Source organism: Cricetulus griseus, chromosome 6, assembly GCF_003668045.3.
Source record: "Cricetulus griseus strain 17A/GY chromosome 6, alternate assembly CriGri-PICRH-1.0, whole genome shotgun sequence".
Classification (NCBI taxonomy): domain Eukaryota; kingdom Metazoa; phylum Chordata; class Mammalia; order Rodentia; family Cricetidae; genus Cricetulus; species Cricetulus griseus.
In genome coordinates, this window is record NC_048599.1 from 110,116,897 (window position 1) to 110,142,323 (window position 25,427).

The 25,427-nt window shown below is 40.5% G+C and overlaps 1 protein-coding gene across 2 annotated transcripts in view; it reads left to right on the forward strand.

Annotated features, from left to right (window-relative positions):
* Grb14 (growth factor receptor bound protein 14) overlaps positions 1–25,427 on the forward strand; it is a 107,729-nt gene that overhangs the window by 60,670 nt on the left and 21,632 nt on the right. For both annotated transcript variants that reach the window (XM_027420307.2, XM_027420308.2), the window contains exons 3-4: positions 3,961–4,117; positions 23,737–23,858. In XM_027420307.2, the coding sequence (XP_027276108.1) occupies positions 3,961–4,117; positions 23,737–23,858 (279 nt within the window). The remainder of the gene's footprint in view (positions 1–3,960; positions 4,118–23,736; positions 23,859–25,427) is intronic.

Consider the following 25,427-nt stretch of genomic DNA (forward strand, 5'->3'; position numbering starts at 1 on the left):
AATATTTACTGTGTACAGAGTGCTAGTAGGCTTTGCAGTGGATTGTAACTGCATCTTCTTGGCAGGGCAACTTAAGGTCACTGTGGTACAGATGTAAATAGTGAATACATAGAAACCTTCCTGAAGATGGGGGCTTGCTAGCACAGGTGAGGGCACATCATGAAGTCCTGAGCATTCAAGATAGCCTTCTCATTTGAATTCAGGTGAAATAGAAGTTGGAATTTTCCAAAATAAACATGGGTGTGGCAGTATACAGCACAGATGTGAGTTCCCGATGGAATTTCACATGTGACAGGAAAGACACCTTGTAGGTGTGTTAAGTCTCCCCACCACTCAGAATCATCGAATGACTCATTTCATAAAATATTAATTGCATTCAGGAGAGCCACAACTTTGTCTGATCCACTCCCCAAAGGCCACAACACAGGTCATCCTGTCACTCTGGAATTAAGGTTTCAGCATATGAATTGTGTTGGGAACTGAGATTCATCATATTGCCATGTGGCTTTTTCCATATGGGTTTCATCTGCCCATGGTCACTGTGTTTATGGTCAGTGCAGCTCTGGTCTACATCTCCACAGCTCTGAAGAAAAGAGATCCCATACAATAATTGTTGAACAGATCTGTATAAGTTCTGCTGGCTCTTATAACATTGGCCTCCATGAGTAACTACTGTAATGGTTGATTTCAAGATACCTGGCTTTCCTGGTCTGGGGTTCCATCAAAGCCAGTCCCAAAACTCCAGCACAGTATCACTGAGCTGGAGGATGAGTAGTCACAATTGAAAAGATAGCTGGTGATGGTTATGGGAAAGGAGAGTGCCTCAGAAAGAAATGACAGTCAGAAGAAGAGGGACGGGAGGCTGGGAGCCAAGGCCAAGGAAGCTTGTGCTGTATCCTGTAAGTGTTTTAAATCCCACCCTCTTAGAATGGCCTCAAACTGTCTAGCCTTGGATTCTGGATTATCCTGTTCCTATTTCTCAAGTGCTGGGATTACAGGAATATGCTACTAGGCCTGGCTCTAAATATTCTTATATAATCTATTTGGTTAATTTTTTCAAGGTCCACAAAACAGTCTGTTCTATGGGGGTATTATTCCTTTCTTTTATTGTTGAAAACTTTTGTCATTAGAATTACGAATAATGCTTTTTAGGACATGTGAATTTCTAAAAGTCACTTTCTAAAGTTACTAAAAATGTCTTTTGAGTTACTTTGCTGAAGTGAAATTGCTGGGTCAAAGGAATGGACCTTTTAATACTTTTAATAAGCATCCTCCCATTAATACACACAATAATTTTTCACTTTATGTCATCTCTTCATTGTAAGAGATAATTTATCTCATTGTGATTTAATAAAGTGTGCCTTAAAATTGTAAGACTGGATTGGCACATTCTTCTCTACAGCATTTGTTTGAATTACTGGCCATGGGTAAATGCTGTCATTCCTGTGATAGGCATGTTTTCTGTACTGCACTTTCTTGTTTCTCGCTTTGGTGTGTGTGCACAGCTACACTATTGCTTCATCACCATGCACACAGTTATCTTAACTTCACACAGATAATAATTGACAGTGGAAATTCTAGTACAGAGTATAACTTGGCAAATGCTGAGTGGCTCCTTTGTAGAAATTTCTAGTTCTGTGTCATTTCAGTTGGACATTGGATGCTCTACTAGTTCACTCCTAATTCACAGAGTTAACAGAGTGCAAATTTGCTTCTTATTCACAAGGATACTCAATGTGGGGAACTGTCCTTGAAGTCATTTAGGGACAAGAATTCCTTCTGCCCATGACCTTACTCTCCTCAAGGCCTGTGCAGTTGTTTTCATTCTGTGGGAGGGAGGGTGGTGAAAGACAATCGGGACATGTGGTAGAATTTCATGGGACAGATCTGGAGACTCACTGTTCCACCGGCTTGAGTTCTGCTGACTAAAACTCAATTCCATGGCCATACAGATTGCAAGGGAGAAAAGAAGTGTTGAAGGACATGTGAATGCCTAGATAGTCTGTTGTATTCTGGGTTTCATGACTATGTCTCAATGTAGGACATCCAAATTTCTTGGATTGTTTATAGAATTTAATATGGAAAGGAAATGTGGAATATTGATAAGAAGGTCATAGCTTTTTTAAAAAAATACTTTACTTATTCTTACTTTATGTACATTGACATTTTGCCTGCATATATGTCTGTGTGAGGGTGTCAGATCTTGGAGTTACAGTTGTTAGCTGCCACGTGGGTGCTGGGAATTGAATCCAGGTCCTCTGGAAGGACAATTAGTGCCCTTAACCACTGAGCCATCTTTCTTGCCCCAGAAGCTCATAGCTTTTAACAGACCTGAATGGTAAAGAAATGACAGATTGGTCATCAAATGGAATTTAGTTTGTAAAATGGAGAAAGATAAAAGTTGTTGAATAAAGTGATTTGGCACCTAGGTGTGGATGTACGTAAGGAAATGAAATACATAAGGGATTTTATGGGGAATTTATGCTCAATCAACAAATTTGATGACTTACAAGAATGACACTTGTTTGAAAGAAATATTTAATGGAACTGCCTATATATTTGAAAGCCATATATCTGATGAGGCTACTATCTTACAACTCAATAGCAGCAAGCCATCAGAGTGAGAAATGAGCTGCACCATTTCTCTAAAGACTAATGGTCAGCTGACAGGTGTGTGAGAAGTTGCTGAGCACTGAAAAGTATAAATCAGAAACACTACAAAGTACTATCTTTCAGAGACCAGAAGACATACCTCTGGAGATGATGTAGCAGAAGGGAAAAAGGCTTCCATTTGGATTCAGGAAGAAGGCCATATAAGTCAACATTATGAAAAAATGGCACAGATGTTTTTAAGGAAATTATGCATAGAACCACCATGTAATCCAATGGGCAGACACTCAAAGGAAATCACTACCTCTTATAGAGATTTGCAGTTTCATTCTCTTTGAAAAGTTATTAATGATGCCACAGTATGGAAACTGCCTGTGTCCCCTTAAGGGTCAGATGTATAAAGAAATTGTGGTATTTATGTGTATATACGATCTATGAGTTGGGACTATGAGTTGGGCATAGTAGCTTTGGCTTGTAATCTCAGCATTTGAAAGGCTGAGACAGGAGGAATGCTGCAAATTTCACCTAGTCTGGGTTAAATAATAAGTTTGAGGCCAGCCCAGGCTGTATATAGTAAGATCTTCTGTAAAAAGAAAAAAACAATCCTAGTTTCCTCATGTCTTAACCTGGAGGAGATTCCTTTAAGTGAAAAATCAGACACAGAAGACTATCCCATAGTATCACTTATGTGTGGAACCATTGCAGAAAAAAATGCCAAATCTAGAGCATCTGGCATCTGGCACTAGGTGCATGGAGGAAGGGAGATAGAGCTCAAATATGCAAATCAGTAGACTGGGTAAAAAAAGTCTTCAGCTGTAAAGTCCAACATTCGAAATGTGGACTGGTGTCATGTCGGGTGTGGCAGAGCAGGTGATCTCAGCTCCCTTTTAAGCACAGTGTGGATAACTGGGGAATGATTGACACATTAGTTTGCTTCTATGGTAACCATTTTATTAGTTATGCTCACATCATAATTTCATGCTGAATATCTCAGATGTAAAGGATCACCGTGGAAACAAAAGCTTTGGTATGTTTGAAGAGTTACTAAGGTTGTAATAATTGGCATGGTAAGATTCATGTAAATATGAGTGGCACCATTATGTGGGCTGGATGAATTCAGGACATAAGGGAACGTGAGCTGGGCATGAACAATCATCTTTCTGCTTCCTGACTGCAGATGCAGTGTGACCAGCTGCTTCAAGCTCCTGTTGCCATGATGACCCACCAAGTTGGCACAAATTCCTTCTAACTATGAACCAAGTTTCTTTTCTCAAGTGTTTTGTCACAGAAAAGTAACCAAGAAATAAGTATGGCTCTCTGAGCTCTTTCTCTTGTTTCTCACAAACACAGGTGATTAAAGTCTACAGTGAGGATGAGACCAGCAGGGCGTTAGAAGTACCCAGTGACATCACCGCCCGAGATGTTTGCCAGCTCTTGATCCTGAAGAACCACTATGTGGATGACAACAGCTGGACTCTTTTTGAGTACCTGTCTCACACAGGTGTAGGTAAGGACACAGGATCACTGTCTAATAGTTTCCCTTCTGGATACACACCCACCAGATGGCAAAGACTTTCTTCCTGTGCACAAAAACAGATGAATTATGTGTGGAGTAGTCCCTTCTCCTTTTTCATTGGGGCCCATGGTGGACAAAGAAAGCACAGAACAGGAACAAAAGTAGAAATGTTGCAAATTTGTTACCCTCCCTAGTTAAATCATGATGCTGTTACATCAATTTCAGAACCAAAACATGGAGTTAAATTTCATAGTTAAATCTCATACAACAGGAAAACCCCTCAAGAAGTTAGTAGAAAAATACTTTGTTTGGTCTGTTTGTGAGTTGGTTGGCAGTATACACTCTAGATTTTTCTTGAAGACTTAAAAATAATAATCAAACTTAAAAATAGTGGTCTTTTCTCAAATATTTAATGGGCTAAATCTCTGGGTTGTGAATTGTGGAGAGAGTTTTAAAGGTCTTCTTTTAGTTAAATATAAACAATTTATTGCCCTCTAGAGTGAGAACAGGGTTTGGCAATAATTTTATTCTCTACTTTCTTATTCTTACAGGTACTTAGGTGGGAAAGCATGTTTTGTCTTTAAGTAGATGAGAAAGGAAGGAGTTATGACATGCTGTTTCATTCATTCAGCTTTGTGTTGCTTTCACATGGTTGCTTTAACAAGTTAACCAGGAACTTGCCTGCTCATAACAATGCTACTGTCTCATGCTTCTGGGGATGTGAAGTCAATGCCTTTGGTTGAAATCAAGGTTTGGTGATTCCTTCGGAGGCTCTAGGATAGAATTTCTCCTTTTTTCCCTTCTTTCCAGCTTCTCATGGCTGCTAGCATTCCTTAGCTCAGAGATGCATCACTCTGATGAGTCTCCTTGGTCCCATAGCTTAGTCCTCTTCCATCTCTATTAAGTCTCCACTATCCCAGCAATGTCTAGGGCCTCCCACATCATCTACAGCAGTGCTGTCATTTCAGATTCTGTACTTAATCACACCTGCAGTCTTATGTTTCTATTCTCAGGGCAGGTGTTCAATGTGCCACACACTGCTTCTTTTTTTAATGTAACTGTTACTAAGCAATCATCAACATGACTTCTTATAGCTTGCTATTGACAGCCAAGTTACTTCCAGTGATTTATTTAGAGAACTGTAGAGGGTTTTTACATTCATTATGACAGCCGTTCTTTTTGACATAGCTACTGAAGTATAAATTTTTACTTTTGTTTCATTTGTTCTGGGGTTTAGATCCCAAAGCAGTATTCCAAAGTTAGGTTCAGTTCTGAAAAGAGTGTTGCCTTTTCTCTCATGAGATGAAATTGAAAAAATATGATGATGCTGCAGAGTTATTTGGTAGATTTGCTTTAAAAAGATTGTGGAGCTGGGAAGATGGCTCAGTAGATTGCTTGGGATACAAACGTGAGGATCTGACTTTGACTCAAGCACCCACTTCAAAAGCCAGTTGTGGTTGTTTGCATTTGTAACCCTGATGCTGGCTAGTTGGAGACAGCAGATCCCTGAAACTTGTGGCCAACAGGTCTAGTTTATCCTGCCAGCTTTAGGTACCAATAAGAGAGATAATCATAGAAAAATAAATGTAGACATATCCTGGCCTCTTGTCATCAAATGTAAGCTTACATACATACACTGTTGCATGACTTTAACTGGGGAGACATGCACAAATGTCTCCTTGTTCCAGAAAGGGAACTGGGCATAGACAATGTATGGTCCTGCCAAAGTTGCACTGGGAGGTCCAAACAATTGTGGTTACTTACTGCAGTATGGGCTAGGGGGTTACTTCGTGGAGCCAAAGTGTGAATAAATCATGAGCAAATGATTTTCATTTCAAATCAAAAAGCTGCCAAATATGGCACTCTCTCTTTTACTTGCAAGGAACTTGACAGATTAGAGAGTCTGGTCAGTGTCCTCCTTCATCCCAGCTGCTCATTCTCCCCTTGGTTGTTTATTGCTTCCCCCACCTTGGGGAGGAGTCTTATGCATCTTGCCGGTTTCAGGAACTTCCCAGGATTTGTGAGTTGTTTACCTTCAAAGTCCACAGGGCCTCTCTCCGTGAGAGGATATTTCAGTTTGGAAGAAATTGCTATACAACACTGGCACAGACAGGTAGGCAGGCAGGCAGACAGATACATACATGCATACAAGCACACACTTCTGAAAGTGGTTTTGCTACTGTTTACTTGCTTAGAAAGTGTTGGTAGAGTTGCACAACACTGAAAACAACAATCAATAAATGGGACCTCCTGAATCTGAAAAGCCTCTGTAAGGCAAACGACACTGTCAATAAGACAAAACGAAGCCTACGAAAGGGGAAAAGATCTTCACCAACTCTATATCTAACAGAGGGCTGATCTCCAAAATATATAAAGAACTCAAGAAACTGGACATCAAAATACAAAATAACCTAATTGGAAAATGGGGTACAGATCCAAACAGAATTCTTACCAGAAATCTCAAATGGCCAAAAGACATTTAATGAAGTGCTCAACATCTTTAATCATCAGGGAAATGCTAATCAAAATGACTCTCAGATACCATCTTACACCTCTTAGAATGGCTAAGATAAAAGACACTGAGGACAGTTTATGTTGGACAGGATGTGGAGTCAATGGAACTCTCTTCCACTGCTGATGGGAATGCAAACTTGTACAGTCACTTTGGAAATCAGTATGGCCATTTCTCAGAAAATTGGGAATCAATCTACTTCAAGACCCAGTGATACCACTCTTGAGCATACGCCCAAAGAATGCACACTCATAACACAAGGACATTTGCTCAACAATTTCTATAGCAGCATTATTCATAATAGCCAAAACCTGGAAACAACCTAGATGCCCCCAACCAAAGAATGGGTAAGGAAAATGTGGTACATTTACATAATGGAGTACTACTCAGCTGTAAAATGATGACCTCATGAAATTTGCAGGCAAATGGATGGAACTAGAAAAAACCCAGACTCAGAAAGATAAACACAGTATGTATTCACTCATAAGCAGATATTAGATATAAAGCAAAAGATTACCAGACTACATTCCACAGCCCCAGAGAAGCTAGGTAACACGGAGGACCCTAACAGGGACACATGGATCACCCTGGGAAGGAAAATTAGATGAAATCTCCTGGGTAACCTGGAGACAGGAAGGTGGTAAGGGAGAGGGGAGGGGCATGAGAACATGAGGGAATGGGTGGTTGATGGGGGAAGAGATGCAGTGGAAGAACAATGAAAGTGATACTTTAATAGAGAAAGCCACTGTGAGCTTAGGGAAAACTAAGTGCTAGGGTAACTTCCAAGAACCCACAAGGATGACCCCAGCTAAGACTCCTAGCAATAGTGGAAAGTATACCCAAACTGTCCTACCCCTGTAATCAGATTGGTGAATACCCCAACTATCATCATGGAGCCTTCATCCAGTAGTTGATAAAACCAGACACAGGTATCCACAACCAATAGCCAGGCTGAGCTCCGGGAATGCAGTCTAAGAGAGAGTGGAGGGAATATATGAGCAAGGGAGGTCAAGACCATGATGGAGAAATCTACAGAGACAGCTGAAACAAGCTAGTGGAAACTCATGAACTCTAGACCTACATCTGTGGATATTCAAGAGGACTGAACTAGGCCCTCCGTATGTGAGAGACAGTTGTGAAGCTTGGGACTAGCTGAGGGGCCCTGGCAGTAGGACCAGGATACAAACCTAGTACATGGACTAACTTATTGGAGTCCATTCCCTATGGTGGGATGCCATTCTCAGCCTTAATGCATGGGAGAGGGGCCAGGCCCTGCCCCGACCTATTGTGCCAGACTATGTTGACTCCAATAATTCCCAAGAAGCCTGATGTTAACTTTCAGTAGATTCTTGCCATATTCCAGACAGTTTCATTACCTATTCAGCTATTAATTAGCACAACATATAAGTGCCAAATTTTATACTTTTATTTTATTTCCATCTTTGGAACTTTGGAAATGCTTTGTGTTATAGACACCACAATTTATGCCTGACAAATAGCTTCAAAATTCGGAAATAAAAATCTGTTCTGTAAACAAAGGGGCCATGCTCGAAAAATCTACTAAGTGTTTATACTAGGGAATGAAATGCACTTTTAATGCAAAAATTTTAAGTGAAGTGAAGCCTTTGAAATAGTTGTGAGTGCCACACTGAGTTTAAATCTTTAGACATTGATATAAATGTGTTCTCTGTTTCCTAAATATTGCTGAAATGAAGCCAGAGCACTGGAATTTTACCTCCTTCCAGATTCATCAGTCATAGACAAAATGTTATGGAAAAGACATCTCCTTTTGGACCTCCAGGGTGTTGATTTTCTTTTGGCCTTGTACCCAGGTTCCATATCCAAACCAAGTAGTCACCAGCACTAATTTTACCTGAGTACTAAATGGCTGAACAATAGGTGAGGAGGCTGCAGCTCAAAGGGCTGTGGTCTGTGTTCTTCTTCGGCATCAAATACAGGCAGGTGTATCTTGGCCATGTTTGCTTTGGAGACCCTTATTGGTATTCCATGGATCTAACAGCAGTTGGAGCAACATGTTTGTGTTTGTTCCCCCAATAGGTTGTAAAAGGAAGGAGGAAGTATCTGTCATTATACAAAAAAATGTTCTGTGGTTCTATTGAAGAAAGTAGCTCTAGTGCCCACTAGGGAAGTGCTGTACCAAGAAGGTGCACTCTCCATCCTGAAAAATACTTAAAAAAAAAAAAAGTTTATTTATTTATGATGTATAGTGTTCTGCCTGCATTATGCATGTACTCCAGGAGAGGGCACCAGATCTCATTATAGATGGTTTGTGGACCACCATGTGGTTGCTGGGAATTGAACTCAGGACCTCTGGAAGAAGAGTCAGTGCTCTTAAGCTCTGAGGCATCTCTCCAGCCCTGAAAAATACTTCTAAACACAAGAATAATCAGCTCCCTGCACATAATTGAGAAATAAAAAGTCTGATTTAAATATAAATAATTTTATAACATTGAGACAACTTCTATTAGCATTTTAAGACTCTGGATATTTTCTCCCTCCACCCCACAATTTTCAGTATTTAACCGAGACTAGCCTCGAATCTGCCATCATCCTACCTTAGTGCCCCCCAAGGCCTGTGGTTACAGGTGTCGGCTTCTACACCTAAGATAGCTTGTCGTTTTAGCATAGTTGTTACTTGTATTTGTTTGCATAAACCACTTTGTTTTTGTCCACTGGAATGCATTTGTGGGATTTTTAGGCCTTTCCTCTCTTGTTAATCAGAAAATCTGCGCTCCCATGGTTGCCTCTCCTGAACTCTCTAGCAGCTATTCATAGATAGTTCTCTGCCTGGCAACTTTGAAGCCTGTATCAGTGCTTCATTCCGGTGCCAGCTCACAGGTCGGTTCTTTTTTTGTCAGCTAAAGAATTAAAAGACAGCGCTGGGGACCACTGAGTCTAAAGGGGTTTGAGCTTTTATCCGGACTTAGGGTGGCCCACCACTCCATTCTCCACCCCTTTCTCTGTCATTTACCATTGTCTATGCACTGTTCTGGGGCAGACAGCAGGTTGGTCTCTGCAGTTGCTGATTGGCTGGGATGAAACTGGGTGCTCTTGCTGTTCTGCTCTTGGCAGGTAACAGGTACAGAGAGACACTAGGCATGCAGGGAAAAGGGCTGTACTTAGGAGGGACAGAAACTTATGCTGGCAACAAAAGAGCCACACCACAAAGAAAGAGAAACACTGTCTGTTGCTGGGAGTTCTCCCACCCGAGGACCCGTGGCCTCAATAGCCTGTCCCCAAAATATATACTGCTGAGAATTTTAATTGTCTAAATCATTGAGAGAAGTAAATGTCCTCACTTGGTTTTAAGCCTTTGACTTATCCAGTGGCAGAATATAATATGACATGATAATGCAGTTTTACAGACACTAACACTAAGGTTAAAACGTCGCTGTAGTCTGTATGCCCACAGACCTGGCGCTGTACTTTCCATAACAGCCACTGAGTGTCACTATAGTTCCCCAGATGGAGACCTCTGCTGTTAAAATCAGTGGAGCTGGTGTGTGTGTGTGTGTGTGTGTGTGTGTGTGTGTGTGTGTGCGCGCGCGAGCTTGAGCACATTGGGTGTGGCTTCAGTTTCAACTCCTCTGGAACTTAATGGGATCGGTGTTTGTCTTGCTCCCATCTGGATTCCTAATTGAAGCCATGGTACAAGGCAGTGGCAATTAACACTATACCTCGAGCACATACCTACACACTCTTCAGGAAGAGGGATTAATTGTGTTTTAGCATCATTGCTACAGAGGCTGAGATATCCATTGTGAACACCACTGTGGAGTGGCTTTAATAAGCAGAATGAATGACCGGAGGCTTTTAACGAAACCGCTTTTACATGTGCAGCCATGTCCACACCATCTCTCAAAGGCAGGAGGAGTCGTGCAGTGTGGGGAGCTTGCTCCGAAGCTGCAACTGTTTTTTTTTTTTTTTCCTTTTTGTGTCAAACAAAAGAGGTTCAGCATTTTTCCTGTTGTCTGGAGCCAATGTGCAGTTGCACTGTCTGTGCTTTTCATAACTGAGCAGTTTTCAGGGTTGTGACTATCCTTGTCACCATTAGGGCCCTCAGTGGAGCCCTCAGGACACATTCTGTGCAGAGAATTGGGTGCCCTCACCTCCTGTGCTCTCAGATGTCCTCAAACCAGAAAATATTTTACCAGAAAAGAACAGGAAGTGTATGTAGGTAAAACTGCCTCCTGGTTCTTTGACATGGTCTCAGGGCTGCCTGACACCCCACTTGTTTCCCCTTCAGGTATTATGGTAGCCACCTAGCTGGTCCTCTCCCTTTATCCATCTGGGTGGGGGACCCGAGACTTGTAGTTTTACTCACAGTCATCTGTGGGACCCAGAGTACCTGCCTAACCCCCATGGGTACCTACCTAACCCCCATGGGTACCTACCTAACCCCCATTTTCACAAGCTGTGTCTCAGCCCTCATTCCTCTTCATGTGGAATCATGGGCACACTGCTGTTGTTTTGCTCACTTTGTTTCCTTGTTGTGCTGCTGGAAGTCTCAGGTACCTACCTTATCTGGCTACCTGCTACTTTATTGGGCACCTGGACTGTTATTTTAGTTCCTTTAGAGATTTCTCACAGCATACTCATGCCAACAAGGTAAATGTGGGCCTATTCTTTAGCAGTGGATCAGAATGATGGCACACGTCCTAGTGCCACAATCTTGGAGGGAAAGCAGGTGGAGGGAGGTAGTTGCCACCATACACTCAGTCTTGTGTGGTGTAGTTGTCCTCTTTGTGTCTGAGGGGGGCAGTTTGTCACAACTGCTTTTTCCATATGCCTAGTGGGGGTGCATCCCTCTTCTGACCTCCATGGGAACACTCCCTCTCACTCCCATCCTCCCTCCCTTGCTCTCTTCCTTCCTGTGTATGTGTGACACATAATTAAAAAATAAATCTTAAAATTACTGATTTTGACAAATGTAAGATTATAATGATACTTGAATAAAATGTGTACAAATGTAATATTTCCTAAATTTTATGAGAAATGTTTATATAAATGCCCTCATGTAGACCTGGGGCAAAAGCAAGGGAGGCATGTTTTCTGATTATCCCTGGTCAGTAGAGTTAGAGATGATTGTGATGACCAATAGTGTGTGACATCTTTCCTAAAGACTAAGCACAGATCCCTGGAGTGTCACATACCCCTGGAGTATCACATACCCCTGGAGTGTCACATACCCCTGGAGTGTCACATACCCCTGGAGTAGCACAGACACCTGGAGTAACATAGACCTCTGGAGTAGCACAGATCCCTGGAGTAGCACAGACCCCTGGATTATCAAGCAGGGCCAAATAGCCATCTTCTTAGCTGCAGTAACAGTTTTTGCAATAGTCTTACTAATGACCTTGAGATAAGGGATTCTGGCTATGCCTATATCTTTGTATCCCAGGGTCAAAGACAAATAAGTGTGCTTTGAATTCATCTCTACTGAATTTTAAAGTATTTATATCCAATAATTCAAAATACATCTTATGGATTCCAGAGAAGAAAGAGGCTTGGAAAGCACACCATAGAATTCACATGTTCAGATGGATATTTAGTCCACCTCTCAAGGATACACCTGGTGATGTGCAGTTTGTGGATGCATTCCAGCCTCATGCTTTCCCAGTGGGCTGGAGCGTGCATAGACGCAAGCCTTTGTAGAAGAAGAAGTCTTCCTGTGAGTGTAAGTTGCCATTGTGGATCTGAGTTAATGCGTAGATTATTTTGATTTGCTGAAAAATGAATGCAAAGGCCTGTAAGCCTCCACAGTAAAGTGCCATCATTTCCTGTGATTTTCCGTGAGGAGTTAATCTAGTTGGGGGTTGTCTGGGGCCTCTTGGTGGTGTTAAATTGCATTCTCAGGCTAAGGAACCCTTCAGAAATTGAGCTCTGGCTTATTCGTTGCTTCTGATGTTCAGATTTTGTCTTCCTTGGTAAGAGAATGCTCATTTTGGTCTGGAAATAAGATTGACAAAATATAGGTGGTTTCAATCCAGCTCTGGGAAATACAAGGGACATTTATTTGTTGCCTGCAGCTTCCCGTAACAATGGTGTAGGAAGAACTGTTTCCTGGGTGCCTTGGAAGTAAAAGCCACTTTGTTTCTCCTCTTATCAAGTGATGAGAAGAACAGGGGTTTGCCTTCTATTTGAGCCCATTTCGGTGCTTTTAGTGGATTCAGGGAACAAATCCAGGCAGAAGGTCACAGGTGAGCACTCCCATTCTTGGTGGATTGAAGTTTCTTAAAAGACTTTGAACTTAAATCAACACTTTCAGAGGAAACTTTTTTCTTCGTTTTCCCTTAAAGAAAAAGTTCTTGAAAATTAAACAGAAAACAGAACTATTTGATAACATCTTTTTTTTTTTTTTCAAACAGCAAGATCTCTAAGAAAATACCTTAGAGACAAAAAGTAAAATTTAAAACAATATGCAGTTCTCATTTTTTTTGTTGTAAGCATCATTTAAAACCTCCCAAAGCTTTTCTTCCCTTTCCACTTCCTTTTTTAAATTTTTTTCCAGATTTTTTTTTATTTGAATTAGAAACAGGATTGTTTGACATGACAATCCCAGTTCCCTTCTCTCTCCCGTCCTCCCCTACCCACCCCTCAACTAAAACCCAACCTATCACATATTCTTTCTGCTCCCCCTGGATGGTGAGGCCTTCCATAGGGTGTCATCCAACTCTATTGTATCCTTTGGGATAGGGCCTAAGCCACCCCCATGTGTCTTGGCTCAGGGAATATTCCTCTATGTGGAATGGGCTCCCAAAGTCCACACCTATGCTAAGGATAAGTACTGAATAATAAGTACAGGGGGTCCCATAGATTTCCAAGGTTTCCTCACTAAAACCCATGTTCCTGGGGTCTGGATCAGTGCCATGCTGGTATCCCAGGATTCAGTCTTGGGAGCATGAGTTCCCGGATGTTCAGGTCAGCTGTTTCTGTGGGTTTCACCAGCCTGGTCTGGACCCTTTTGCTCTTCACTTGTCCTTCTCTGCATCTAGATTCCAGTTCAGTTCAGTGACTAGTTGTGGGTGTCTGCTTCTACTTCCACCAGCTGCTGGATGAAGGCTATGGGGTGGCATATAAGTCAGTCATCAATGTCATTATCAGGGGAGGGCATTTAAGGTAGTCTCTCCTCTGCTGCTTACATTGTTAGTTGGTGTCATCTTTGTAGATCTCCATACATTTCCCTAGTGCCTGATTTCTCTGTAAACCTAAAATGTCTCCCTCTATTATGTTATCTCCATTCTTGTTATCTTCTATTCTTCCCCTGACTAAACCTTTCTGCTCCCTCATGTCCTCTGCATCCCTCCTCTTCTCTCCTTCTAATTCTCCTAGCTCCCTCCCCCCTCTTCCCGTGCTCCCAATTTGCTCAGGGGTTCTTGACCCTTTTCCCTTCTCTAGGGGACCATGTATGTCTCTCTTAGGGTCCTCCTTGTTTACTAGCTTCTCTGGCAGTGTCTTACTCCTGTCAGAATGGCCAAAATAAAAAACACCAATGACAATTTATGCTGGAGAAAGGGGAACACTTCTCTACTGCTAGTGGGAGTGCCAACGTGTACAGCCACTTTGGAAATCAGTATGGTGACTCCTCAAGAAAATGGAAATCAGTCTACCACAAGATCCAGCCATTCCACTCTTAGGCATATACCCAAAAGAAGCATATACATACAACAAGGACATCTATTCAATGATGTTCACAGCAGCACTATTTGTAATAGCCAGAAACTGGAAGCAGCCTAGATGCCCCTCAACCAAAGAATGGATAGAGAAATGTACTCAATTTACACAATGGAGTACTATTCAGCGGAAAAAAAAAATGGAATCTTGAAATCCGCAGGAAAATGGATGGAACTCGAAGAAACCATTCCGAGAGAGGTAACCCAATCACAAAGAGATAAACATGGTATGCACTCACTCACATGTGGATTTTAGACATAGAGTCAAGAATTGCCAGCCTACAACCCCTTTCAGTTTCTTACTGGCTGTTTTGAAGTAATTTAAGGTGGCCTTCCTGTTATTCTTTACTTATGTATGCGTGATATTTGATGATTGCATCTCACTTTCTGTTGTCTGAACAATAACTTTAGAAAGCATGTTTGAAACAGGCTTAGCTAATTATTTGTTAGTCATTTAAAAGTAGGCAATATGCCTTTGGGAATGAAATGATTTTTTAAAAATGTTTCCATGTTGATGATTGCTTTCATGTGACTCTGACCAAGCACCCAATTGAAATACTTGAAGCAGGAAGCCTTTATTTTGATTCATACTTCTGGAGGACTCTGTTCATGGTCGTTTCTCCTATGTTTCTGTGCTGTAGTGAGCACACCATCATGGTCACAGAGCATGTGGATAACAAAGGGATCAGAGGCATGATGACCCCAAGGACTTGTTTCCAGTGACATGTTTCCTTCAGATGTGTCCCACCTGCTAACACTTCCAAACTCTTCCAGAATGACACCACTGGCTGCAAGATCAAGTGTTCAACCCGTGAACCAGTGGGGATAATTTCATAATTTAGGACAAGTTTGCAATAGTAAAGTTTTAGTGACATTTTAACAGAGTATTTAGGTTAATTTTGCGAAGTTAACAAATAAACAAACTATATATATATATATATATATATATATATATATATATATATATCTCTAGATGGATTTATAAGAACGGCACCTATGGCTTTTTCTTGCGTGGCAGTTCAAAGGCTGGAGTTCATTCTCCCTTTGAATACAGAATCAAAGATCTCTGTTTTGGAGAATTAATTTTTTGTATTAAAATATTGGGTACTTAGAAGGATTACCTAGTTGGCTAAAATTTGCTTGTTTTTAAAGTATAGTTAAAGGAGGACAGTGATGAGAAAAATTCATTAGGTGCCAAGCTCAAAATTGATTAGAGCTGCTCTGTTTCTCTCTTTCCACTGTCAGGGTCTTGGTAACATGGTTTATAGCAGTGCTGGCAACTTTTCACTCCCTCTACACGTTACCTGTCTTCCTTTCAGAGGAATCTGTCTCAGGATCCTGTAGCTTCCTGTTGAACGTTATGCATATACTTAGTGAGCCATTTCACTCAAAGAACATAAACCACAGTAAGCTGTGGCTCATTGGTCGTCAGTCTTCCCTGCCAGGTCTCTCTGTAGCTGTGGGTATTCAAGGGATGAAATCAGCTGGAGGATGGTATGCCACAGTGCATCCAACTCGAGATTATGATTTATGGATGCATAAAGAATATCTAATGTAATATAATCTTTAAAAGCCAAATTCCATGGTAAGAAAACTTTATCTTCATTGTCAGACTTAGTATATGTAGTAGAAAACATCTGTGTTCAGCCATGTGGGCTTTTGCTGGCTTTGTCTATATATTATTGGAATTATCCATAGGGTAGATCCAGAACATTGCTTTAAATGAGTTAAGCAGATGTATTCTGCTTTCTTAAACAAAGTAGATTTTGATAGCCTTCTGAAAGCAGGTTTCTTCTTAATATTGTGAGGATATTTTTCTGACATTATTGTTTGCATTATTCAAACATTCAGTACTATAAATCTGTGAAGTTTCCTGAAGTATTTCATTGCTTATCTTTTCTTTGCAGATTTATATTCTGGCTTTGCAGTGTGTGTTTGTGTGTGTGTGTGTGTGTGTGTGTGTGTGTGTGTGTGTGTGTGTGTGTGTGTGTATTTATGTTTGTGTATCTGTTTGTGTATATGTGTGTATTTGTGTGTGTGTGTTTGTGTGTCTATATGATGTCAACAAAACACCAGACTATATTCTACTTGGTGACCACACACACGAGGCTATTTTCTTTTTCTTTTTTTTTTTTAAGTTTCTTATTCACTGTGGCTGTTCAAATATAGCTTGATTTTTTTCCAACCATGTTTGTGTTTAATTCTGAATTTATCCCAAACTCAAATGATCTAAATTACTTTTTTTTTTGCATTGAAGGTTTTTTTTTATATAATTTTTTTATTAGCTCAAATTAGGAACAAGCTTGTTTCACAAGTCAATCCCTTCTCCCTCTCCCTCCCCTCTCCCCCCAACCCTACCTACCCCCCACCCCATCCACTCTCCACTCCCCAGGCAGGGTAGGGCCCTTGACAGGGGGCTTCCCAAGGTCCACCACATCATCCTGGGCCGGGCCTAGGCCCTCCCCCATGTGTCCAGGCCAAGAGTGCATCCCTTCACATGGGATGGGCTCTCAAAGTCCCTTCTTATACCAGGGAAAAATACTAATCCACTACCAGGGGAACCCTAGAGTGCAGAGGCCTCCTAATTGACATCCATGTTCAGGGGTCTGGATCAGTCCTGTACTGGCCTCCAAGACAGCATCTGGGGTCCATGTGCTCGCCCTTGTACACGCCAGCTGTTTCTGTGGGTTTCACCAGCCTGGAATCGACCCCTTTGGTCTTCATTCTTCCCTCTCTGCAACTAAGTTCCAGAGTTCAGTTCAGTGTATATCTGTGGGTGTCTGCCTGTGCTTCCATCAGCCACTGGATGAGGGCTCTAGGATGGCATAAAAAGTAGTCATCCGTCTCATTATAGGGGAAGGGCATTTAGGTTATCCTCTCCACCATTGCCTAGATTGTCAGTTTGTGTCATCCTTGTAGATCTCTGGAAATCTCCCTAGTGCCAGATCTCTCCTTGGACCTATAATGGCTCCCTCTAATATGGTATCTCTCATCCTGCTCTCCTCTATTCTTCCCCCAACTCAATATTTCTCCTCCATTTCCTCCTCTCCTCCTCTCATTCTGGCTGCTCCCTCTCCCCTACCCTCATGCTCCCAATTAGCTCAAGAGTTCCTGCCTCTTCCCATTCTCTGGGGTCTATGAATTTTTCCCTTAGAGTCCTTCTTGTTTCCTAGTTTCTTTTGCTCTATGTCTAAAATTCATATATGAGTGAGTACATACCATCTTGCATCCATTTGCCTGCGGATTTCATTGCTTTTTTCTGCTGATTAGTACTCCTTTGTATAAATGTATCACATTTTCTCTATCCATTCTTTAGTTGAGAGGCATTTAGGTTGCTTGGCCATCAAAGAAATGCAACTCAAAACAACTCTGAGATACCACCTCACACCTGTCAGAATGGCTAAAATCAAAAACACCAATGACAATCTATGCTGGAGAGGATGTGGAGAAAAAGGAACACTCTTCCATTGCTGGTGGGAGTGCAAACTTGTAAGACCACTTTGGAAATCAGTGTGACAGTTGCTCAAAAACAATGGGAATGAGTCTACCTCAAGATCCAGCAATTCCTTTCTTGGTCATATACCCAAATAATGCACGTCTGTACAACAAGGACATATGTTCAACTATGTTCATAGCAGCATTGTTTGTAATAGCCAGAACCTGGATCTAAATTACTTTTATGGAAGGTTAAGATTGGATAATTTGAAATCCAACTGTTACTTTTATTCACCTTACATTTAGAATATGATTGTTTATTTTTAGTAGAGTAGCAAATACTTATTGGACACATTCCAAAACAAAAAAGAAGTAGACAATTAAACATTAGGAAATGAGGGGGTGATTTATCCTTTTCCTGGTTATAAAATTAGGATGTGCTGAATGGCAGTAGGAATGCCTTTTGGGGAAACTTCCATGTAGGATGAAGCAGTGCCCTGCTTCAGGAGAAAGGCCATTAGCTTGGGTCAGGCACAAGGGCTCAGTCAGCCTGGGTATGTTGGCTCTCTTTAGAACAGAAACATAACTTGCTCATTAGGTTGCTATGGTTATTTCATAAGGATACCCTAACAGATTACTACAAACTTGGTGAGCTTTCGGCTGGAGCGGTGTGTTTCTACAATTCTGGAGAGTCACGTTCCTTTGGATGGCTCAGGGAACCTGACTCTTTTTATCCTTCAAGGTGCTGGGTGCTGCTAATGTTCCTTGTCTTGTAGTTACATCACTTAATCACTGCTTTGCATTTCAATTCCCTATGTTGTCAATATCAAACACCCTTCTGTCTGTATTGCCAAGGATGCTTACAGACAGATTGAGAGCCTCTTCATTCCTCAACTCCATATGTTTGTCATTAGACATCTGCAAAGGCTTTCCCACATAGGATAACATTTGCAGGTTCTAGGAGTTAGGCACTGATATCATTAGAGACATTATCCAATCTACCTAGGGTATTATAAAAATGAATTGTAACAGTGACATGATCACAGATTGAGACATGCAGAGTTGCAGTCTCTTTCTGTTATTGGAATGTATTTTGGACTCTGCTTCTCCTGCCACCAGAAAGGCAGAGAATTTAACCTCGTAGTATTTGTTTTCAGTCCAGATTTTTCTGTTGGGGTCAATAATTCAAGTTCTTCCATGAGTTGCCTTTGGTTTGAAATGTTTATATTTGACTATTGAGACCCCCCCTTTGCCTTTCCAGCATCCTGGTGGGACACATAATTCTCAACCAAGGTGTTTGTCTTACTTTTGTGTCAGTGTTTTCTTCATGTTCTGGAAGCTCCTTCTTGTCTCACACTTCCTTTCTGAGCAGCATATGGGCTTTTAAGCTTACAGTCATTTTTATTTTTTAGCTCTCCCATCTTCTTTCTGGGAACTTAACACTTTCCCACTCCTTCTCCGTACTGGGAGGCTGTGAGTTGGCATTACCCTCAGCTCTTGCTTTTGTTTGATACATGGCTTCTTGAGGATTAAAAAATCCTTGTAAGTCTATCTATGGTTTGACCCACTCAGAGAATATCAGCTTGCTGGGAGCCTGACACTCTGAAAGCACACCTCCTTCTGAAGGGGTGGGGGCAGAGAGAGTCATTGGTCCTTATATGATCCAGGGTCTGACTTGACCCTCTCTCCCCTTCACTATCTGCTTACCTGTAACTCCCTTTTCAGGAAAGCTTGATTCCCTATATGAGGCAGCAGGGGACCATGCTAGACATGATTCTTCCCAAGCAATTTTATCTGCTAAAGACTGTTAAATGTACCTTAAAGTTTAACTATCAAGAAAATGCCTGGCATTTCAATTCTGTCTGTTACTTTTCTGTCTCCTTGTTGGTACACATTCATGGTGGAGCATAAACTCCTTCCTTATTGCTATAGACAGGTAATTGTACAAAGAAAGACAAGTTGCTGAAGCCAGCAAGTAGGTATCATTATTGTCACACTGAATTTCTTCTCTTGGCATTTGCAAAGAGTATAGGTACACACTCCATTGTAGATGGAATTTCTGTTCCTCATGGTCATGCAGCCATTTAGCCCCAAATAAACACACAGAGACTTACATTAATTAGAAACTGGCTGATGTCTCAGGCTTCTTATTGGCTAGCTCTCTTAATTATTAACCCCTTTCTATTAGTCTAAGTATTTCCATGTGGTCTCATCTTATCAGAGAAGGGTCTGGACCTGTTACTCCTTCCTTGGATACATGGCTTCCTTGCAGCTTCTCTCTGCCTCCTTTCCCCATCATTCTCCTTGTCTGGTAGCCCCTAGTATTTTTTTCATCAACTAATAAGAGAAACATATGTACAGAAGGACATTCCAATCACTCCATTTGCAGCTTGGAAGCATGAGCTAGATTTGTTGGAACAATAAACAGAAGTCAGTAGTATCCAGAGACTGCTGAAATGCAGCTCTGAACTGTAGTTCATTGATGTCTGGTTCTCACTAGCTTGGTCTCAGTCTCCCTAGTTCCTCCCTACTAATACAATCCTTCTAAGCTTAGAACAGGAACCTTAGTGTCTTCCACGACTTGTCCTTCTTTTTCACACATTTGTAGTATTACCTCTCATCCCACTGTTTAGACCTTCAAGGTACACCCAGATTCTGCCCACCTTCTATAAAACCCACAGTTACTACATAAATCTAATCTGTATCATCTAACCTGCCCTGGTTAACTCTAATCATCTTCTTAACTGAACTTTGTGTTTTCAGTCCTTATAACTTAAAAATCAGTTCTCCACTCAAGAGCAAGTGGGATACAGTTAAAACAGTTCAAACCTATTATTTCATTTCATTCTTCTGTTCATTGTACTGTCTCCTGTAAGTCCTTACCATGGAGGGTGGGATTTCAAATCCCTCTTTATATTGCCTCTAAAAGTCTCTTCTCCTGGTGCTGTCCTGATGGTCATTCAACATTGCATATGCTAATTGCCATGTTGTGCATCAAATGTCTCAGCTGCCTTCTTTCTCTGAAGTGTGTGCTTGGCTCTGGCCTTTTCTTTGGCATCTTTGCTGGAAGAGCACCCTCTACACAGTAGCTCTTCTCTGTAAAGCCACTGGAAATGAATGCTTTTCCCTTGCTTTCAGCACATCCTGTCCTCCCTGCTCCATGTTTTCCTGTCTAATGTATTGCCATCTTTAAAGGGATCACATTTTATTTAATATCTGTGTTTTTCTATTAGGAGCTTCACAAGTGGAGTCATTTTTTTTTTCCTGGCTCTGTCCATTTCAAAGCTCCCAGATCTAAGAGGAGCATCTGACCCACACAGACCTTTGGTGATAATTTGAATAGATAGATGGATGGATAAGGTGTCATTGCCAGGTCTTATAATTTTATTTCATGAGACATAGAAGTTGGTATGTATATTGGGCAGGATTCCCATGGGCCCCAATGGTTTAGGGTGAGTGCTATGACATCAGCATCCAGGTTGGTGGTAGACTACAAAGAGGAGCTCGAGCTTTAGGGAGTTGTAAAGAGGTTCTGTGAGAAAAGATAGGGATTCATTGGCATGGTGACATCGGGAATGGGTTTGGGTGGTTTGTGCTTTGTGGTTTCTGAGCGGGATGTGAAGAGAGCACAACTGACATCTGGGAATATGATGAGCAAAGGATACAGAGCGAGAGGTAGGAAGACATGCAGATGGGATTTTTAATTTTACATTTCTTTGAGAATATAGCACCAAAATGATATGAACAGTCACAAAAATGATTTTAAGTAGAACAAGTATTTCTTGGTTGGAAAGGAAGATAGCTGCAAGGGTAGTGAGGCATAGTATTAAATTATGATAGAATAGCATGAATAAAACTTACCATCTTATCCAATGTAGCTATGTAGTTCAGTGGGCTTATATGCCACATAAGCCCTGTAGAACCAACACTTGTCTACAAAATACTCTCTCTTCCTACACTGAAACTCTGTACTAGTTAAGCAGTATTGCTTTATTTCTCCCTACCTTCAGCCCTGGAAACTACCGTTCCATTTTCTGTTACTTGCATTGGGGTGTTCTTGGTACCTTCATGGTATATAGTGTTTGTCTTTTGTGTCTGTCTGATTTCACTTAGTTTAGAGGCTTTAGGGTTTTTCATGTTTACTGTTCATCATGCCTTCATTTCTTTTAAGGTTGATTTTCTATCTTGTGTGTCTATTCACTCCCCCCCACCCACCCATGGACATCATGTTGTTTCTGCCTTTAGGCACAAATATCTTTAGTATCTTATCCTTTATTTCTTTGGTATTTAGAGCCAGGTGTGAAATTAGGAGTGGCATTGAATGATCATTCCGTGTTCACTGTTTTAAAACATTAGGGTGTGAATCTTGGCTTTCAACAAACTGTATTTGAGGAAGGGGAGAATCTCAGCGCTGGGGAGAGCAATTTTAGACAGAGATTTCACTTCAGGAAACTCAATGGATGTGTTGAAAAGAGTGACTTCATTTAGAGAAGAAAGGAAAAAGTAAAGCCAAAAACTGAGTTTTTGAAAGGGAGGCAGTGAAGGGATCTGGCTGCTGAGACAGAAACAATGGTATCTGATCCACCTAAGGCCAGAATTCCGCTTGCCCATGAGCACTTGCTGCAACTCATCCATATTCATCCAGATGAATTCCTTTCAGAAGAACACACTTACAAGAGTCATTACTTACAAGAGTTCCCTGCAGTGTGGCGCAGATCATGTCTGAGTGTTGAACTTCTGAGATGCTGATTCTTTTCAAATAGGTCCTAGAAACATGAAAAGACCAGAGGAGTTCATACCCTTTTTTAGCTATTCCAGATTTTCTCTACTCTATTGGCAATTTCATAATTAAAATTTCCTGTCTTTTTGTTGAAGAATGAGCTATACTGAGAAAGGTGAGCCTATCCCATGGAGGCAGCTTGGTGACTTTCAGACACTGCATGTGCCTGAGTAACATCTACAGGAATAAACAGAATTGTGACCTCACCCAGTTGCTTCACGCACTCCCCACTCACCTTCTGTCTGTATTATTCCTAGCCACATAGATGCATTTTCCTCACTCTGAACCTTGTGTGAGAAGACTCATGCAATATACATCTTCTTTCACTTACAAGATTTCTGTTTGGGATTATTATAGAGTATACTTTTTGTGTGCTCTTACAAAAACCATTTTCATGTCAAGGGGTATATGGGAAGTCTTCAGTTTGGGGCTATTATGAATAATACAATCACAAACACCATCACAGTTTGCATTAAAATAGCTTTTATGCTGGTTATGTTTGACTTCTTTAAAGTTACCACTGCTTGGTTCATTTAATGTCTTTTCTACTAAGTACCTTCCTACCTTGCTTAATTATCTTCTTTGTTAATACAAGGTCTATTTTCCTTGAATTAGTTTTGAAAGCCTAAAGTGCCACAAGGAATTGAGCTTCATAAAAACTGTATCCACTTGAGTGGAAATTTCCCCTTTAAAGCATCTTTTAATTTTTTTCAGCTACCCAGATTATGTGTCTTAAAATGCATAGTGAACCTGTCAAAATTCTTCATCTCTTAATGAGGTGAATTGTTCAAACCTGGAGCAAATATTTTAATTTTGGCACCATGATGAGTTAAAGAAAGAATAGCTCTCACGTCTTAATACAGATTTGTTATCAAACTTATACTGTAATTTACATAGCAATAAAAGGAGACGAGAATTAGAAAAAAATGGCATTTGTGATATTTTATGTAATTTTCCTTTTAGATGACTGTGTTGGCATAGAAGTCGATATAATAATTCAGAGTTGAAAAGAAATCTTGCCAGTTAGGTATTTAAGAATTGAGATGAAACTTGCTGTTTAATAATGCATTGTGAATGCTGCATAATTTACTCTATATGTTTGTGTACTGATGTATTTTTGCGTATTTTCACGTTTGTCTGTTGAACTATTTATGTGTCTGTCAACATACTCATTGAATCATTCTCACAGAAAGAATAATAGAAGACCATGAGCTGGTGATTGAAGTGCTGTCTCACTGGGGGATGGAAGAAGAAAATAAACTCTATCTTAGGAAAAATTATGCCAAATATGAATTCTTTAAGAACCCAATGGTGAGTGGACTCTCCTTTTACAGTTACAGAATTAAGTGAGTCAGTTAACTTTTATGTGCAAAGGAGTAATTTTGTAAATAAGATAGAGCTAGTTGCTTTGGATTTGTGCTCCGATTTCTTAGTTTAACAGTGGTGAGCTAACCTGATGCATGCCAGTTTACATTCACAGACAAAACATTGTAACAATTTTGACAAAATCTGTACAAACCAGAGTGAATTTGGTTCTTTAATTTCAAACTATTGGGAAAGCCAATTTGGAAATTCTTACTATTGCTTCTCTTTCCTGCCTTTTAAGAAACAAAGTCAAAGAAATTCTGTATTTGTTTTAGAAAATGAATTGTTACAGGTCCCCAAGTGTCTTCTAGACATTTCACAGAATTAAGGAAAGGAATGGGTTGCTAAAGTAAATCAGTGATTGTTGCAAGCATTGTAGCTTTGCGAGACAGTTAAGACTGATATGTATCTTTCTTTAAATTACTTTATTTTCAGTGTAGTAACTTCTGAACTAAGTAGAAATGAGGTAAAGAACAGCACATTACCTAGTAAATACTATGTTCATTACAGTTCTCTTTAAAAGAAAGTAAACGTGTGTCATCCTAATGAAGTCTGCGGATTTGGAGAAGTCGGAATTGCCTCTGGGCTCATTATTTTAAATTGTTTTTGTCTCTGCAGCTGTGGTGTATTTTTATACTAAGTTTTGGATAATTGGATTGAAACGATCCTTTATGAAAAATATATGATACACACCATAATAGAATATTTTCAAACCCTGGAAGACCTCTTATGTTCTCTTTTATTGTAACTTATTAATAGAAACATAATGGGTTGATCTTTGACAAAGAAAATGAGAGTTCTAATAACAATGAAATAGAATTAGATTCGAAGGAAAAGTATTTTCTTGTTGGGAGTCTTTATTGAGGCATTCATTTAAAGGTTATATTTAAAGAAATATGGCTTAGTGTACAATTTTTATTTTATTTGTTTTTATTTAAATAAAGCTTGACATTCATTTTTGTAAATCTGAGTAGTGTTCTTGACTTGGGGGTGGTGTAATAATCTGTGGGGGCTTTTTTTTTTTTAATCCATGCAGCATAGGTGAGTGGGAGAGCTATTGTTGGTGGAAGATAGACAGCTAGGTGTTAAACATCTTAACACACAGGTCAGCCCCAACAATGCAGAAGTCTTCCACCACAGTATTAGTAGATGGCTGTTGACAAACCTTCTCTTGGAGGAAATAAAGTAGAATATATGTTTCCAAACTTTTCTTATCATGAAATTTACCTTGGGGAGCCCCAGGACTTATTAAAAACACAGACTTCAAGACCTGTCCAAACCTACTGAATCAGAAAAGTCAAGATTGAAGCTTGGGAATTTCTATTTTAAACAACTTCCTGGGGTGAATTTTATGATTAAACAAGTTTGGAGAAACAGTAGGTAGAAATGAGTGGCCTTTTAGCTTCCCAGCTGAGTCCTAGCTGTTTTGTGTTCTGGCCTATGACTTTTGACACAGCCTTTGCCCCTTTTTTCTATGAGTTTTGACTTTGTGAAATGGGTCAGGACTCTTCCACT